Source organism: Orcinus orca, chromosome 2 (genome assembly GCF_937001465.1).
Source record: "Orcinus orca chromosome 2, mOrcOrc1.1, whole genome shotgun sequence".
Classification (NCBI taxonomy): domain Eukaryota; kingdom Metazoa; phylum Chordata; class Mammalia; order Artiodactyla; family Delphinidae; genus Orcinus; species Orcinus orca.
Window position 1 is genome coordinate 169,842,439 of NC_064560.1, and position 19,611 is coordinate 169,862,049.

Genomic DNA, 19,611 nt, shown 5'->3' on the forward strand with positions numbered 1-19,611 from the left:
TCTTGATATGATAATGTGGTTTTTGTCAATTCTATTGATAGTCTCTTACATAATTTAAAAAAATTAAATCAATATTGCATTCCTGAGATAAACCTCACTTGATCATGATGTATAATCCTTTCTATACATTACTGGATTCAGTTTGCTAGTATTTTTTTGAGGATTTTTACATCTACAATTCATAAAAGATATTGGAGTGTAACTTTCTTATGATGTCTTTGCCTGCTTTTTGTATCAGGATGATACCAGTTTCATAGAATGAGTTGGGAAGTGTTCTGTCCTCTTCTTTTTTGGAGGTAAAGTTTGTGAATAATTGGTATTAATTCTTCTCTTGAATATTTGGTATTATGTGCCAATGAAGCTATTTGGGTCTGGGCTTCTCTTTGTGAGTATTTTTTAAATACTAATTCAGTTTCTTTATTTGGTATAGGTATATTCAGATTTATATTTCTTCTTGAGTCAGTTTTGATAATTTGCCTTTCTAAAATGCATTTATTTAATCTAAATTATTTAACCTATTGGCATAGAATTGTTCATAGCACATTCCCTTATAGTTCTTTTTTAAAAATTTCTGTAAGGTTGCTAGTAATGTCCCCTTTTTCGTTTTTGATGTGAACAATTTGAGTCTTTTTTTAATCTAAAGACTAAAAAATCAAAACTTTTGGTTTCATTGGTTTCTGTTGTTTTTCTATTCTCTTTCATTTACTTCTGTTATAATCTTTATTATTTACTTTCTTCTGCTTTTAGTTTTTTGTTTTGTTGCTCTTCTTTTTCAAATATGTTAAGGTAGAAAGTTAGGTTACTAAATTTGAGATCTCTCTTTTTTTTTTCTTTTGTAATACGGGTGTTTACAGCTATGCATTTCCTTCTAAGTACTGTTTAGATGCATCCCACAGTTTTGGTATGTTGTGTCTTTATTGTAATTCATCTCAAAGTATTTCTCATTTCCCTTGTGACTTCTTCTCAAATGGCCAGTTGGACATTTAATTACATTTAAGTTTCAGATACTTGCAAATTTCCAACATTTCCTTTATGGTTGATTTCTAATTTAGTTCCCAGGATGTTGTATGATTGAAATCCTTTTAAATTTACTGAGGCTTGTTTTATGTCCAGGCATAAGGTCTATCCTGGAGAATGTTCCAGGTACACTTGAGAATATGGATTCTGCTGTTGTCAGGTAGAACGAGCCATAGATGTCTGTCAAGTTTAGCTGGTTTACAGTGTTCTTCAAGTCTTCTATTTACTTGACTTTCTGCTTAGCTGTTCTATCCATTATTGAAAGTAGGGTATTGAAGTCTCCAACTATTATTGTAGAGTTGCCTTTTCCTAAGTTGCCTTTTTGGCTTCCTGTATTACTGGGCTATGTTATTAGTTGTATATATGTTTTATAATTGTTATATCTTATCTAGATTATCTTTTTTCTTTCTGTGTTTCAGATTTCATAATCAATTTGTCTTCATGTTACTCAAATCTTTCTTCTATACTCAAAACTACTGTTTTGCCTCTCTAGTGAATTTTTCATCTTGGTCATTGAGTTTTTCAACTCTGTAATTTCCATTTGTTTCTATTTTGTAATTTCTAATTCTTTATCAATGTTCTCTATTTGATGAATCATTCTCATCATGTATGATCCTTTCCATGAAACTTTAGAATAAGTTTGTTTATATCCACAAAATAACTCACTAGAATTTTGAATGGGATTACACTGACCCTATATATCAGATTGTGAAGAACTGGGTTTTTTTTGTTTGTTTTTTGGCTGCATTGGGTCTTCATTGCTGCACGCAGGCTTTTCTCTAGTTGCAGCGAGTGGGGGCTGCTCTTCGTTGTGGTGTGCGTGCTTCTCACTGCAGTGGCTTCTCTTGTTCATTCCCAAGTACAGGCTCTAGGCACATGGGCTTCAGTAGTTGTGGCACGAGGGCTCAGTAGTTGTGGCTCACGGGCTCTAGAGTGCAGGCTCAGTAGTTGTGGAGCATAAGCTTAGTTGCTCCACAGCATGTGGTATCTTCCCGGACCAGGGATCGAACCCATGTCCCCTGCATTGGCAGGAGGATTCTTAACCACTGCACCACCAGGAAGGTCCCAAGAACTGGCATCTTAATATTGAGTCCTCCTAACCATGAACATGGCATATCACTCCATTTATTTAAATCTTCCTGGATCTCTTTCATCAGAGGGTTTGTAGTTTTCTTCATTTAGATCTCGTACGTGTTTTGTTAGTTATACCAAAGGGTTTTTTTATGCTAATAAATGAAACTGTGCTTTTAATTTCAAATTCCAGTTGTTCATTGCTGGCATATAGGAAAGTGATTGACTTTTGTATATTAACCATGTATTCTGCATCCTTGTTTTAATTTCTTATTTGTTCCAGGTTGTTTTTGTTGATTCTCCAAGATATTCTCCATGTCACCTGTTAACAAAGACATTTACTTCTTCCTTTCTAATCTACATACCTTTTATTTTATTTTCTTGTCTTATTGTATTAGCTAGAACTTTCCATATGATGTTAAATAGGAGTGATGAGAGGGGACATTGTGTATTGTTCCTGATCTTACTGAGAAAGCATCTAGTTTTTCACCATTAAATATAATGTCAGCTGTAGATTTTTTGTAGATGTTCTTTATCAGTTTGAAGAAGCTCCCCTTCATTCTTAGTTTGCTGAGAGTTTTTATCATGAATTGGTGTTGGAGTTTGTCAAATGCTTTTTCTGCATGTATTTATATGATCATATGATTTTTCTTCTTTAGCCCATTGATGTGATGGATTACAGTAATTGATTTTTGAATGTTAAACGAGCCTTCTGTACCACCCCAGGAATACGTGGGATAAATCCCACTTGGTCGTGGTGTATAATTGTTTTTATACATTGTTGGATTTGACTTGCTAATAATTTCTTGAGGCTTTTTGCATCTATCTTCATGAGTGATATTGGTCTATCGTTTTACTTTCTTGAAATGTCTTTGTTTGCTTTTGGTATTATGATAATGTGGACCTCAGAGAATGAGTTAGGAAGTATTTCCTCTGCTTGTATTTCCTGGAAGAGGTTGAAGAGAACTGATATAAGTTCTTTCTTAAATATTTGGTAGAATTCACCACTGAACTCATCTGTGTTTGGTGCCTTCTGTTTTGGGAGGTTAATTATTGATTCAATTTCTTTAAAAGATATGGGCTTATTCAGATTACCTATTTCTTCTTGTGTGAGTTTTGGCAGATTGTGTCTTTCAAGGAATGAAATTTCAAGTAATTGAAAGGTAATGGAATTGATCCATTTTATCTAGGTTATCAAATTTGTGGGCATAAATTTGTTCATAATATTCCTTTATTATCCTTTAATGTTGTTACAGAGTCAATAGTGATGGCCCCTCTTTTATTTCTGGTATTAGTAATTTGTGTCTTCTCTCTTTTTTTTCTTAGTCTGGCTAGAGGTTTATCAATTGTATTGATCTTTTTAAAGAACCAGGTTTTGGTTTTGTTGATTTTCTCTACAGATTTCAGCTCTAATTTATTATTTATTTTCTTCTCCTTGCTTTGAATTTAAGTGGTGCTTTTTTCTTGTTTCCTAAATTAGAAGCTTAGATTAATAATGTTAGAGTTTTTTCCTAATACATGTATTCAATGCTTCTAATTTCCCTCAAAGCACTGCTTTTGCTGCACCCAACAAACTTTGATAAGTTGTATTTTCAACTTCATTTAGCTCAAAATATTTTAAGTTTCTCTATAGACTTCTTGGACATGTGTTATTTAGAAGTGTACTGATTCATCTCCAAGTATTTGGGAATTTCCAAGTAGCTTTCTGTTACTGATTTCTAACTTAATTTCATTGTGGTTTGAGAGTATACTTTGTATAATTTCTGTTCTTTTAAATTTGTTAAGGTGTGTTTTATGACCAAGAATATTGTCTTGAAAAATGTTATGAGTTTGAGAAGAGTGTATTCTGTTGTTGTTGGATGAGGTATTCTAGAGATTTCAATTAGACCAGTTGATTGATGCTACTGTTGAGTTCAACTATGTTCTTACTGATTTTCTGACTGCTGGATATATCCATTTCTGACAGAGGGCAGTTGAAATCTCCAACAGTAATAGTGGATTCATCTATTAGTCTTTGCCTTTTTGTCAGTTTTTGCTTCATGTATTTTGCTGCTCTGTCATTAGGTACAAACACATTAAAGATTGTTGTCTTCTTAGAGAATTGACTCATTTATCACTATGTAATTCTCCCTCTTTATCCCTGATAATTTTCCTTGCTTTAAATTTTAATTTTCCTACTTTGCCTGAATTAAATAGCTACTTCAGCTTTCTTTTGATTAGTGTTAACATGGTATATGTATCCTTCTCCCTCCTTTTTCTCCCTCCCTCAACCATATCTACTCTACTGATGACTACATCATTCTTCATTTCTGTTATATTGATATCCTTATGATTCCTTAGAACTTCCTTCTCTCTGCTGACATTACCCAACTGTCCATGCATGTTGTGTACTTTTTTTCATGAGAGCTCTAAGCATACTGACCATACTTATTTTAAATTCTCAGTATGATGATTCCAATCCCTGCCATTTATGAATCTGATTCTCTTGCTTAGTTTGTCTTTTCAAACTGTGCTTTTTGCCTTTTAGTATGCCTTATAGTTTCTGTTGTTGTGGAAAGTTGGACATGATAACCATTTGGACTGCGTAAAAGAAACTCCAGTGAGTGGGCCTTTGGCGATGTGGCAGTAATGTGGAAAGTGAGGGGAACCTTCTATACTCTTTTGATTAGATCTTAGTCTTTTAGTGATCATGGGATCCTGGTATGTGACCTGCACAACTGCTTCTCAGTCTTACTCCCCACCCCTCTTCCTCCATTTAGGTGAGACAGAAAGGCTAGAGGGAGGCAGAGTTGGGTATTTCCCTTACGCCAGTTGGTTAGGCTCTGGTAAAACCCAGTATAATTAAGCTCTAACAAAATAGTTTCCTTTGAGACCAGGCTTTTGTTAAGTACAGAATTCGGAGGGCACATTTCAAAATGGTTACCTTCCCCTCCCCTTGTTAGAAGAACAAGATTTTTCTCTGACATTCACTGTGAGAACTTGGTGGGGTTCCAGGAAGTAAAAGTGTGTCCCTGGCCTGGTCTCCAGGAGTTTTTATCTCTCAGGTTAGTCCATGCTCAGTCTCTAATAATTAGTGAATTACCCTTTAGGTATTCCTATCTGATGCTGGGCCCAGAAGTGGTTTCCAGGTGTTTTCTCCTCCAGGTAAACTGTGATTCTTTATATTTCTCTGTGTCTCTAGTTTTCAGGGTGATGGTTTTATCCTGTACCTCAGTTCTCTCATGGATCAAAGCATACTGTTTTCAGTTTTTCAGCATTTTTCTTTTTTTTTTTTTTTTGTATATTAGGATGGAAGTTATGACCTCATGATTTTTGCTTTAACTTGGAGCAATAAAACTATCTTAACGCATTTTAATGGTATCAACACCATCATCAGGTGATGCTTTGGAGACTGATTAGCCTGACATGTGAGGTATTACAAATAAAACCAAGGCTCTTACCAGACTGATCAACATTATTTTCCACATAGGTCTGACATAAAATCCTGCTTGATGTTACTGTGAAAATTTGGATCCAGACCTATTATTCTCATTAGGAATCAGATTGCCCTACTGGCTAGGGGAAAAGAAATATGGGTGGGTACCTGGGAGTAGAATAAATGACACTGTTTAAGTGGCAGTATTCACATTTTTATTGAGCAGTAAAAAATATATGTGGTCAACATTGTTACTTTCATTTGCAAATAAAAGAGTTGGGAAGTATAGAAACCTGTACTTAACTTTTTATCAAGAGTACTTATCATCAAATTACTCCCATCCAGGCTTCTGCAGGTCTGTAATTTTCTTTCCAATGTACAGGAGTATGTGGTGGGAATTCCAGTTGATAACATTTTTATTTAAAAAAAAAAAAAGAATCAGCATAGTCAAGTTGTCTTAGTGTTACGGATTTCTGGATTTTGTCCTTGGAGGAGGTCAGGATCTTCCCAAGGCCTGGGTCCTCGAATATTCTTCCAGTCATCAAAAGTGGAGTCTTTTATTTTCTATAGAGCCACAAATATTAGAGGATAAATATTAGTATAGGAGCCCTGTGGGTTCGATTAGGACCTCAGTGAATGAATGAATAAATGAGTAGAAAGAATTCAATAGGCCCTCACTTATAATTCTAATAAATAACTGCATATCAAGCTTAATAATTAAAGAAATGTCATATTTCTTAGGACTTAAAATTTTTCTTACTTCCTATTGATGTTACTGCCTATCTTTCCCCTCATCAGAATTAAACTATTAAAACAGAAAAACTCTATATTTTTTAAAAATTTATTTTATTAAATTATAGCTTATTTACAATGTTGTGTTAATTTCTGCTATACAGCAAAGTGATTCGGTTATACATATATATGTATATACACACACATACATTCTTTTTCATATTCTTTTCCATTATGATATATCACAAAATACTATAGCTCCCTGTGCTATACAGTAGGACCTGGTTGTTTATCCATTCTATATATAATAGTTTGCATCTGCTAATCAAAAACTCCCAATCCATCCCTCCCCCATGCTCCCCCTTGGCAGCCACAAGTCTGTTCTCTATGTCTGTGAGTCTGTTTCTGTTTTGTAGATGTGTTCATTTGCATCATATTTTAGATACCATAATAAGTGATATCATATGGTATTTGTCTTCCTCTTTCTGATTTACTTCACTTAGTATGATAATCTCTAGGTCCATCCATGTTGCTGCAAATGGCATTATTTCATTCTTTTTCATGACTGAGTAGTATTCCATTGTATATATTAATATGCACCACATCTTCTTTATCTATTCATCTGTTGATGGACATTTAGGTTGTTTCCATGTCTTGGCTATTGTGAATACTGCTGCTATGACATAGGGGTGCATGTATCTTTTAGAATTATAGTTTTCTCCAGATATATGCTCAGGATTGCTGGATCATATGGCAACTCTATTTTTAGTTTTTTGGGGAACCTCCATACTGTCTTCCATAGTGGCTACACCAATTTACATTCCCACCAACAGTGTACAAGGGTTATCTTTTCCCTAAACCCTCTTCAGCATTTGTTATTTGTAGATTTTTTTAATGATGGTCATTCTGACCTCTGTGAGGTGGTACCTCATTGTAGTTTTAACTTGCGTTTCTTGAATAATGTACATGTTTTATTTTTGAGAGCACAAAGAAAGGGAAGAAGCTGGGAAAACAAAACTCAAGGTCCGAACGCTAATCCAGCATAATAATGACTAGCATGGGTTAACATGGGTGATGGCAGTAAATGAAGAGAACAAAAGTGGAGAATCTAGAGTCTGCTAGAAGGAATAGAGACCAAGATGATTTGTTCTGCACCTAAGAAATGAGCCTGGGCTTAAGAATGAAAAGATATTCCCCATAGCTGCCATAAGCAAAGCTCTTTTGGGGCAATAAAAACTAGCTTCAACCACAGTTTGGATCACCATATCTTTAGTTAGTGTGAAGTGTCTCTCAAGCACAGGAATGAAAATAGGAAAAAAGGGAAGAACATAAACCTTTCTTTACCCTTCTGACACCACTCTGACAGTAACTTTCATATATCTGCTTTGGTTATTCTGGAATAATTAAGTGCACAAGATAGAAAAAGAAACACAGAGAACACAGGACAGCTTTTATTCAGAGACAGGGAAAATGATATCAATTTACCTTGACACTTGGATACTAAGCACTACTGTTTTACTAACAAGCTATATAACCCTGGGCTAGTGATTTGAGCTATCTGGGCACTAATTCTCTCAAAAGTAATAATGAAAAGGCTAGACCAAATGGTCTATATAATTTCTTCAGCTCTCAAACTCTACGGCTTCTAAAAGAACTTTAAGGAACGTCCACTCCCAGACAAACCCTCCATAGATATATACTGAGAAGTAGCAAATTAGAGGTTTTGACAAGATAATGGGGAAATAGTAAATGAACCATTCTCTAAATTTCACTTACAGTTTTACCAGGAGTTTACTAAATCTACATAGATGAACAAAATTCTACTAATTTAGTGTCAAGAACAGAGTAAATTATTTTCACGTATAGTTATGAAATGATACAAAGTTATAAAAAGGTTTTAAGAAAGAATAATGGCCTTCACTCAGATAACATAAGACCTATATGCTCAAGAGAATTTGAGAATAATTCTTAAATGGGATGCAAGGTTGGCAGAACAACTTCATGCAAAAGTGGTCCAGTCCCAAACTAAACTAAAAAACAACAACAATAAAACAAAAACAAACAACAACAACAAAAAAGTGGTCTAGTCTTAAGCTCTGACGAGATCCTCTGGGTGAACAATTTGGAGACTGAATGCCACAGTTTGAGGGGTTTAGGAAACGTCAAAACCTTTCTACAGATCCTCCCTTATGAAGCATAAAATCAAGCTCAAAATGATCAGCCAATGATTGAAATGCTAAAATGAGAATCAACACTCTACACACGTCTCTTCAATGTATATTGTTCACAATGTCCACCTTTCAATCAAAAATGACCAAACATGAAAAGAAATGGGAAAATATGATCAGAGATGGAGAACACCCTCTCTCTCCACATCCTATAATAAAACATGCTATTAAGCTCTTTGATTTCGTTAATAAGATAGGTGGAAAATGATACCTCGCTATAATTTTAATTAACATTCCTATTATAAGTTGAGCATCTCTTTATCTGTTTAAAAATGATATTTATTTCCTTGTCTCTGAACTCATTACATGCTCTGCCCATGTTCCTACTGATCAAGTGAGTTGTTGAAATTTTCCATACTGATTTGCTCTTCATATTTAAATAAATTAATTCATCGTGTTAAGATAAAAAATATTTTTAGAATTTCACATTTAACTAGTAACTTTATATACACTATTTTTTTTAGGTTGAACTTTTGAACTTTTGAATTTTTATGTATGAATTCTGCAATCTTTACTTTTAAAGCTTCTGGGTTTTCTATATTTAAATAGGGTTTTCTGACTCAAGACCACTAAAAAGAATCTTCATTGTTTACTCCTAGTACTTTTACCTTTTGTTTCTTATTTTTAAATTCTTGATCCATCTAGAATATGGATATGAAACAGTATATGAAATATAGATCCATCTTTATTTTCTTTTCAAACGACTACATAGTTGTTCCAATAACATATATTTAAGGTAAATATTTTTTTCCTGTACTGATAATAATTTGAATTTACCTTAAAGCAGATAGAACCAGTCACTGACTAGGAAGATTGCTACATTAGCATACTGTACCTCATACTCGGACTCCAATGACACTTTATTCATTTTCAGTTTTTTTTCTAACTCAGGATCAATCTGTAGAAAAGAAAGAGCAGCCATAAGTTATTTAAGTCTGTTAGATCCCATTTTCAATTTTAAAAAGTAATATAAGGCATGGCTGGGATGGCATGGCAGATTACAAAAGCATGGGAAAATCTCCACAAAACATACAATTGCATAATGATAACTAATATAGTACTACCACCACTACTACAACTAATAGCAGCTAATATTTACTGAGGACTTGGTATATGCCACGTATTTTGACATTTATTACCTCCTTTAATCCTCAAAAAATTCTATGACATAAGTATTAGTATTATGATCAAAGTAAGGATAATGGAATACAGGGAGTTTGAATAGCTTGTCAAAGAGGCAGAACTTGGCTTTGAGCCTCGGCCCTCTGCCTCCAGAGTCTATGCTATTAACCACCACAATAAATTATGTTATTACATAGAATCATTACAAAAATACTAATAAATGTAACACTGCTCTTGAAAACAAAAAAGAACATTTTATATACACCAGAAATTAAAAAGTTAGCTATGAAAAAATTAGACAGGATTCCATAGTGGTAAACAGAAACTGATGCCACGTTACCTGTGTGTAGCAAAGTCTTTAGGAAAGAAGAATGTGATTGCTGAAATTAATTAACAACCATCACCATCAACAAAACCCAAATTAAATTCAGTGGAATAGCTGAATAATGACTAACACAGCTTAAGACCAAAGTAGTACACAAGAAACACAACATGAGGATTCCACTAGAATGATGCACAAACAGATGGGATAAATGAAAGAAAAGGCATATTATGAAAGCTAGATCCAAAACAGGTCTATTAGGGGTTTCAGAATTACAGGATAAAGAGAATGGAGGAAGGGCAATAACTAATCAATAATTAATGAATAATATATAAAAATACATGATTCCTCAGACTGAAAGAGCACAATAAAAAATAACCACAACAGGAATTCCCTGGTGATCCAGTGCTTAAGATTCATTGATTTCACTGTTGTGGGCTGAAGTTCGATCCCTGGTCAGGGACCTAAGACCCTATAAGCCATGAGGCGCAGCCAAAATAAGTAAATAAATAAAATTTAAAAATAACCACAACAAAACAAAGCCAGCCCACTCTTCATCAACTAATAGTAAAGCCTCAGGATATTAAGGATAAAAAGAAAATCTCAAAAGCAAAAAGAGTGAAAAGACAAAGGGATGAGGATTAGAAAAAAGACTTCATCAGCAACTTAAAACGCTAAAATAAAATGAAATTATATCTACAATGTTGATATTAAAAGGATTACTTTGAACCTCAGTTTTTTTGGGGGAGGGTTTGGGTTTTTTTTGTGGTACGCGGGCCTCTCACTGCTGTGGCCTCTCCCGCTGTGGAGCACAGGCTCCAGACGTGCAGGCTCAGCGGCCATGGCTCATGGGCCCAGCCGCTCCACAGCATGTGGGATCCTCCTGGATCGGGGCACGAACACATATCCCCTGCATCAGCAGGTGGACTCTCAACCACTGCACCACCAGGGAAGCCCTGAACCTCAGTTTTATTTTGACTATTTTCTCTCTTCTTTCTCAGCTTCTACTTGATTGGGTTTTTCTCAATCAGTGTTTTGAGTGGTGGAAATACATACAAACATATCAACAATCTCAGTAACTGCTGAACTCATCTATTAACTAATAAAGATTTTCTGACTGACATTTTTAGAAATCCAGTTATATATTACTTACAAAAAATGCACTTAAAAAAAAGAATGAAAACACAAGATTGAAGGCAGAGGTTACAAAAAATGATACACTACACACACACACACAAAACTGGTGGGGGCAGGAGGATCAATACATAACAATATTTTTAATGGACAAAACAGAATTCAAGGCAAACAGCATCAAAAAGGAACATTTAGGACTTCCCTGGCGGTCCAGTGGTTAGGACTCCGCGCAATGCGCGGGTTCAATCCCTGACTGGGGAGCTAGGATCCTGCATGCATGAGGCACGGCCAAAAAAAAAAAAAATTCAATACTGGAAAATGGAACAATTTTTAAAGAAAATGTTAGAATTATTAAATATTATGTGACTATATTGCTTTGAACTGTATGCAGCAAAATGGATAAAAATTTAAGAAATAAATACACAAAACATCCTAAAGGAGCTTAACATACCTCTCCCAGAAACTAAGTGATCAAGCAGATTATAAATAAAATTATTGAAGATGAGTAAAGTGATTAAGTTCTTTCTAATAGATATATATAGAATTTTGAGCTCAGCAAATTTGGATTGCTATTTTCTCCTCAAACACACACAAAATATTAATAAAAATTAAACTTATTATAGGGCATAATGGAAAACTAGGCAAATTCACATATAAAAAATCGTCATATATAACATATTCAATGACTACAATCGATAATATTTAAAATCAATAGCAAAGAGATAACTGCAGAAAGAATCCATATATATGGAAGCTGAAAACGTTTTAAAATACATTAACATGTTAGAGAAGAAATCAAAATGAAAATTACAAAGTATTTACAAGTGAAGAGCTATCTGTTGCATGATCTTTTTCATTCTAATAGGTTTAATCTTCTTGTGTATAAAATTTCTTGGTAGAGAACATTTCATCTGCACATAATGACATTTTCACTCCTTTCTATCTAAACCCACTTAGTTCAGATTAGCTCAAGATGGCAGAGTGGAAGGATGTGAGCTCGCCCCCTTCTTACAAAAATACCAAAATCACTACTGTAGAATAATCATCAACAAAAAAACACAGGAATCTACTAAAAATGATACCCTACATCCAAAGACAAAGAAGCCACAATAAGATGGGAGGAGGGGGCGCAATCGTGATAAAATCAAACCCCATACCCACCCGATGGGTGACCCACAAACTGGAAAATAATTATACCACAGAAGTTATCCCACAGGAGTGAAAATTCTGAGCCCCAAGTCAGGCTTTCCAGCCTGGGCATCCAGCAATGGGAGAAGGAGTCCCCAGAGAATCTGGCTTTGAAGGCCAATGGGGTTGATCACAGGACTTCCACAGGTCTGGGGAAAACAGAACTCCACTCTTGGAGGGCATACATAAAGTCCTGAGGGTACCAGGACCCAGAGGAAAAAAGCAGTGACCCCAGAATAGACTGGGTCAGACCTACCTGCTAGCATTGGAGGGTCTCCTGGGGAGGCAGGGGGTGTCTGTGGTTCAGTGCGGGGACAAAGACACTAGCAGCAGTTCTTGGAACTACTCATTGGCATGAGCCCTCCCAAAGGCCGCCATTACCACCAAACAGCCTGTAGCCTCCAGTGCTGGATCACCTCAGGCCAAATAACCAATGGCACGGGAACACAGCCCTTCCCATCAGCACACAAGTGGCTTAAAGTCTCCCTGAGCACAGCCCTGCCCACCAGAGGGACAAGACCCAGCTCCCCACCACTGGGAACCAGTCCCTCCCATCAGGAACCCTGCACAGGCCTCTTAGACAGCCTCATCCACCAGAGGGCAGACAACAGAAGCAAAAACTACAATCCTGCAGCCTGTGGAATGGAAACTGCATTCACAGAAATCTAGTCAAAACGAGAAGGCAGAGGAATATGTCCCAGATGAAGGAACAAAATGAAACCCCAGAAGAAAAATTAAGTGGAGTGGAGATAGCCAAGCTACTAGAAAAAGAATTCAGAATAATGACAGTGAAGATGATCCAAGATCTTGGAAAAAGAATAGAGGCAAGGATTAAGAAGATGCAAGAAATGTTTAACAAAGACCTAGAAGAATTAAGAACAAACAGAGATGAACAATATGATAACTGAAATGAAAAATACATTTGAAGGAATCAACAGTACAATAAGTGAGTCAGAAGAACAGATAAGTGACCTGAAAGACAGAATGGTGGAAATCATTGCCACAGAACAGAATAAAGAAAATAGAATGAAAGAAATGTAGACAGTCTAAGAGATCTTTTAAATGCACCAACATTCCCATTATAGGGGTCCCAAAAGGAGAAGAGAGAAAGGACCTGAGAAAATATTTGAGGAGATAATAGCTGAAAACTTCACACAGTCATCCAAGTCCAGGAAGCACAAAGAGTCCCAGGCACATAAACCCAAGGAGGAACACGCCAAGACTCCTAGTAATGAAACTGACAAATACTAAAGACAAAGAAAAAATATTAAAAGTAACAAGTGAAAAACAACAAATAACATACAAGGGAACTCCCATAAGGTTATCAGCTGATTTCTCAGCAGAAACTCTGCAGGCCAGAAGGAAGTAGCACAATATACTGTATTTAGAGTGATGAAAGGGAAGAACCTACGACGAAGAATACTCTACCCAGCAAGCCTCTCATTCAGATTTGATGGAGAAATCAAAGGCTTTACACACCCCAATATGTTCACTGCAGCACTATTTACAACAGCCAGGTCATGGAAGCAACCTAAATATTCATTGACAGATGAATGGATAAAGAAGATGTGGTACATATATACAATGGAATATTACTCAGCCATAAAAATGAATGAAATTGGGTCATCTGTAGAGACGTGGACGGACCTAGACACTGTCATACAGAGTGAAGTAAGTCAGAAGGAGAAAAACAAACATTGTAAATTAATGTATATTTGTGGAATCTACAAAAACTTCACAGATGAACCAGTTTGTAAGGCAGAAACAGAAACACAGAGGTAGAGAACAAACATATGGGCATCAAGAGGGGAAAGGGCGGGTGGGATGAACTGGGAGATTGGGACTAACATATATACACTAATATGTATAAAATAGGTAACTAATGAGAACCTGTTGTATAGCACAGGAAACTCCACTTCACTGTAGAGAAGAAGCAAACAACCCTGTAAAACAACTATATCCCAATTTAAAAAAAAAAAAAAGAAACTTTACAGACAAGCAAAAGCTGAGAGAATTCAGCACCACCAGACCAGCTCTGCAACAAATGCTAAAGGAACTTCTCTAGATGGGAAAGAAACTAGAAAGTTAAAACAATCTTGTACCTATACAGACTGCTATATCAAAACCTCACAGGAGGGATTTCGCTGGTGGCAGAGTGATTAAAAATCCACCTGCCAATGCAGACGACATGGGTTCAAACCCTGGTCTGGGAAGATCCCACATGCCACAGAGCAACTAAGCCCATGTGCCACAATTACTGAGCCTGTGCTCTAGAGCCCATGAGCCACAGCTACTGAAGCCTGTGCACCTAGAGTCTGTGCTCCGCAACAAGAGAAGCCATCGCAATGAAAAGCCTGCACACCACAACAAAGAGTAGCCCCCGCTGGCCACAACTAGACAAAGCCCGTGCACAGCAACAAAGAACCAATGCAGCCAAAAATAAATAAATAAATTAATTAATTAATTAAAAACAAAAAAACCTCATGGGAACAGCAAACCCCAAAACTATAAACAGATACACACACAAAAAAGAAAAAGCAACACAAACAGAACAATAAAGATAGCCATCAAACCACAAAAGAACAAAAGAGAAAGGGAAGAAAAAAGACCTACAAAAACAAACCCCAAACAATTAAGAAAATGGCAATAGCAATTTACATACCAATAATTACCTTAGTACAGTGGAGAAAGGACAGCCTCTTCAATAAGTGGTGCTAGGAAAACTGGACAGGTACATGTAAAAGTATGAGATTAGATCACTCCCTAACACCATACACAAAAATAAGCTCAAAAGGGATTAAAGACCTAAATGTAAGGCCAGAAACTATCAAAATCTTAGAGGTAAACATAGGCAGAACACTCTATGACATAAATCACAGCAAGATCTTTTTTGACCCACTTCCTAGAGAAATGGAAATAAAAATAAACAAATGGGACCTAATGAAACTTCAAAGCTTTTGCACAGCAAAGGAAACCATAAACAAGACCAAAAGACAACCCTCAGAATGGGAGAAAATATTTGCAAATGAAGCAACTGACAAAGGATTAATCTCCAAAATTTATAAGCAGCTCATGCAGCTCAATATCAAAAAACAAACAACCCAATCCAAAAATGGGCAGAAGACTTAAATAGACATTTCTCCAAAGAAGATATACAGACTGCCAACAAACACATGAAAGAATGCTCATCATCATTAATCATTAGAGAAATGCAAATCGAAACTACAATGAGATATCATCTCACACCAGTCAGAATGGCCATCATCAAAAAATCTAGAAACAATAAATGCTGGAGAGGGTGTGGAGAAAAGGGAACACTCTTGCACTGTTGGTGGGAATGTGAATTGGTACAGCCACTATGCAGAACAGTACGGAGGTTCCTTAAAAAACTACAAATAGAACTATCATATGACCCAGCAATCCCACTACTGGGCATATACCCTGAGAAAACCAAAATTCAAAAAGAGTCATGTACCAAAATGTTCATTGCAGCTCTATTTACAATAGCCCGGAGATGGAAACAACCTAAGTGCCCACCATCGGATGAATGGATAAAGAAGATGTGGCACATATATACAATGGAATATTACTCAGCCATAAAAAGAAACGAAATTGAGCTATTTGTAATGAGGTGGATAGACCTAGAGTCTGTCATACAGAGTGAAGTAAGTCAGAAAGAAAAAGACAAATACCATATGCTAACACATATATATGGAATTTAAGAAAAAAAATGTCATGAAGAACCTAGGGGTAAGGCAGGAATAAAGACGCAGACCTACTAGAGAACGGACTTGAGGTTATGGGGAGGGGGAAGGGTGAGCTGTGACAGGGCAAGAGAGAATCATGGACATATACACACTAACAAACGTAGTAAGGTAGATAGCTAGTGGGAAGCAGCCGCATGGCACAGGGATATTGGCTCAGTGCTTTGTGACAGCCTGGAGGGGTGGGATAGGGAGGGTGGGAGGGAGGGAGACGCAAGAGGGAAGACATATGGGAACATATGTATATGTATAACTGATTCACTTTGTTATAAAGCAGAAACCAACACACCATTGTAAAGCAATTATACCCCAATAAAGATGTTAAAAAAAAAAAAGCAGCAGAATACACATTCTTTTCATGTGCACATGGAACATTCTCCAGGATTGACCACATGCTGGGCCACAAAGCGAGCCTCGGTAAATTTAAGAAAACTGAAATCATATCAAGCATCTTTTCCAACCACGCTATGAGATTAGAAATCAACTACAAGAAAAAAAAACTGTAAAAAACACAAATGTGGAGGCTAAACAATATGCTACTAAACCACCAATGGATCACTGAAGAAATGAAAGAGGAAATCAAATAATACCTAGCGACAAATGGAAACAAAAGCACAACGAATCAAAACATATGGGATGCAGCAAAAGCAGTCTAATAACCAATGGGGTGGGAACACAGCCCCGCCCATCAGCACACAAGTGGCTTAAAGTCTCCCTGAGCACAGTCCTGCCCACCAGAAGGACAAGACCCAGCTCCACCCACCACTGGACGGGAACAGGCCCCTCCCATCAGGAAGCCTGCACAAGCCTCCTAGACAGTTTCGAGCAATACAATCTTACCTCAGGAAACAAGAAAAATTTCAAACAACCTAACCTTACAGCTAGAGCAACTAGAGAAAGAAGAACATAAAGATCAGAGAAGGAAAGAAATCATAAAGATCAGAGCAGAAATAAATGAAATAGAGATGAAAAAAACAATAGCAAAGATCAATGAAACTAAAAGCTGGTTCTTTGACAAGATAACAAAATTGATAAACCTTTAGCCAGACTCATCAAGAAAAAAATGGAGAGGACTCCAATCAGTAAAATTAGAAATGAAAAAGGAGAATTTAAGATGGACACCACAGAAATGTAAGGATCATAAGAGACTACTACAAGCGACTATATGCCAATAAAATGGACAACCTGGAAGAAACAGATAAATTCTTAGAAAGGTACAAGCTCCCAAGACTGAACCAGAAAAAAACAGAAAACATGAACAGCCCAATCACAAGTATGGTAAGTACCCTACATACGAGCCTTCAAGTTGCCATCTTTCAAAGATGCAAACTTATGTTCACATGTCTAATCACATAAGTTACTTCACGTGTCTGGTGTACATTGTCACATGAATGCATCCTCTACAAGTGGTTGTGCTTTTGTGTACCTTACTATACAGTACTGTATAGAGTACAGTAGTACAGTATCTTTATTTCAAGCCCAGGATGTCTGGAAGCAAGTGTAAAAGGAGCGGGTGATGTAGCTGGCACTGCTAAGAAGTGCCAAGAGATAACAATGGAAACAAAAGTGAAAAAAATTGAGAGTGAAGCGAGGAGAAAAGATGGTAGACGTCACTTGTTCTTATAACATGAATCATTCAACCATCAGCACAATTCTAAAGAACAAAGACAAGATCATGGAATATGAGAAGTGTGCTGTGCCGATGATGTCGACAATAATATCAAAGAAGTGTGGAAGAATGATGGAAGAGATGGAGAAACTTCTCAGTGTATGGATGCAGGATCAGCAACAGTGTTGAGCCCCACTCAGCTTTATGCTGATTCAAGACAAAGCTAAAAGCCTTTACAAAGACTTGAAGAAGAAACACGGCAAAGAATCAGAGGGCACATCTTTTAATGTCAGCAATGGCTGGTTTCACGGGTTCAAGGTTAGAGCCAAACTTCACAACGTAAAAGTAAGTGGCAAGGCAGTGAGTGCAGATACGGTAGCTGCCCAGGAATTTCCTGAAACTCTTTGAGAAATTACTGATGAAGGCGTGTATTCAACAGAGAAGGTTTTTAATGTGGATGAGATAGTACTGTACTGGAAGAGGATGGCAGACCAAAGTTACATCAGTAAGGAGGAAAAGTTAATGCCAGGCTATAGAGCAGCAAAGGGCAGACTAACTCTATTGATTGGTGGCAGTGCTTCCCGCAGTATGAAGCTGAAGGCTCTCTTAGTTTATTATTCAGAGAACCCAAGAGCCCGTAAAAACAAAGCCAAGGGATCTCTTCCTGTTGTGTGGAAGAGTAACCCCAAAGCCTGGGTTACACAGGCCATTTTCTAGAACTGGTTTTTCCACCACTTTATCCCGGAGGTAGGGAAATATTGCTTGGAGAAGGACATCCCATTCGACATTCCTTTGCTGCTTGACAGTGTTCGGGGCCAACCCCCATTCATGGATGACTTTCATCCCAACGTCAAAGTAGTACATCTGCCACCAAATACTATATTGTTCATTCAACCTATGGACCAGGGCGTTATAGTGACTTTCAAGAAATATTATTTACATCACACTTTTCGCAGTAAAGGCGAGTGACAGGAATCAGGGACCACCTTGTGACAATTTTGGCAGGACTACAAGGCCATAAAAACACTGACTTTGCATGGCGTGAGGTTACGGCCATCACCACGAATAGGGTTTGGAAGAACCTTTGCCTGCAGTTTGTTCACGATTTTCATGGATTTGAGAAGGTGGATGAGGAGCCCAAAGAGGTCTTCAGCAACTCAGTGACCCTAAGCAAGAAGCTGGAGCTAGATCTGCAACAGGATGGCTTCATTGAATTCCTTGCTGTGCAACACAAGGAGGTTACAGTACTAATTGAAGACTTGATGGAATTGGAGGCCCAGAGAAAGGACAAAGAGAGACAAGAGGAAGAAGTAACTGAAGAACCGAAGAGATTCACAACAAGGGAAATGGCAAGGGGATTTTCTTTATTTGAGGAGGCACTGTTAGGTTTTGAGGCACAGGACCCAAACATAGAATGGTGCACAAAGGTTGCAGCAGACGTTCAGAATTCAGTCCAGTGCTACCATATCATCTATGACAAGAAAAAAAGAGCTACTACCCAGACATCAATGGATCATTTTTTCAAGAGGGTGGATAGAACTGAATCCAGCAAGGAACCAGAACCTGCGCCATCAACATCAGGCGTGAGTGAAACTGCACCTTGCCCTCCACCTCCTACTGCTGACGATCCTTCCTCCTATTGCTCTACCATCGCCCCCCTCCTCTCCCTCCTCCAGTCAGTAACTCTTCTTGCCTGTTCACTTGATGCCAGCCTCTGTGTCAGCTGTTGTACTGTACTACTGTACTTTTCAAGGTACTGTACTGTAAGATTAAAAATGCTTTAGTTTTTTGAGATGTTTGATTTTTACGTATTATTTGTGTGAAAAGTATTATAAACCTATTACAGTACAGTACTATATAGCCGACTGTGTTAGTTAGGTACCTAGGCTAACTTTGTTGGATTTACGAACAAAGTGGACTTACAAATGCACTCTTGGAACAAAACTCATTCATGTGTAGGGGACTTACTGTACTGAAATTGAAACTGTGATTGAAAAACTCCCAACAAA

At 37.0% G+C, this 19,611-nt stretch overlaps 1 protein-coding gene across 3 annotated transcripts in view; it reads right to left on the minus strand.

Moving 5' to 3' along the window:
• Nucleotides 1-5,701: 5,701 nt before the first annotated feature.
• The window catches only part of LOC101290084 (cytochrome c oxidase assembly protein COX16 homolog, mitochondrial), a 159,606-nt gene continuing 145,696 nt past the window's right edge, over nucleotides 5,702-19,611 (minus strand). For all 3 annotated transcript variants that reach the window (XM_049706225.1, XM_049706224.1, XM_004262181.4), the window contains 2 exons: nucleotides 9,299-9,361; nucleotides 5,702-6,067 (listed from right to left, as the gene is read on the minus strand). In XM_049706225.1, the coding sequence (XP_049562182.1) occupies nucleotides 5,951-6,067; nucleotides 9,299-9,361 (180 nt within the window). In that variant the 3' untranslated portion in view covers nucleotides 5,702-5,950. The remainder of the gene's footprint in view (nucleotides 6,068-9,298; nucleotides 9,362-19,611) is intronic.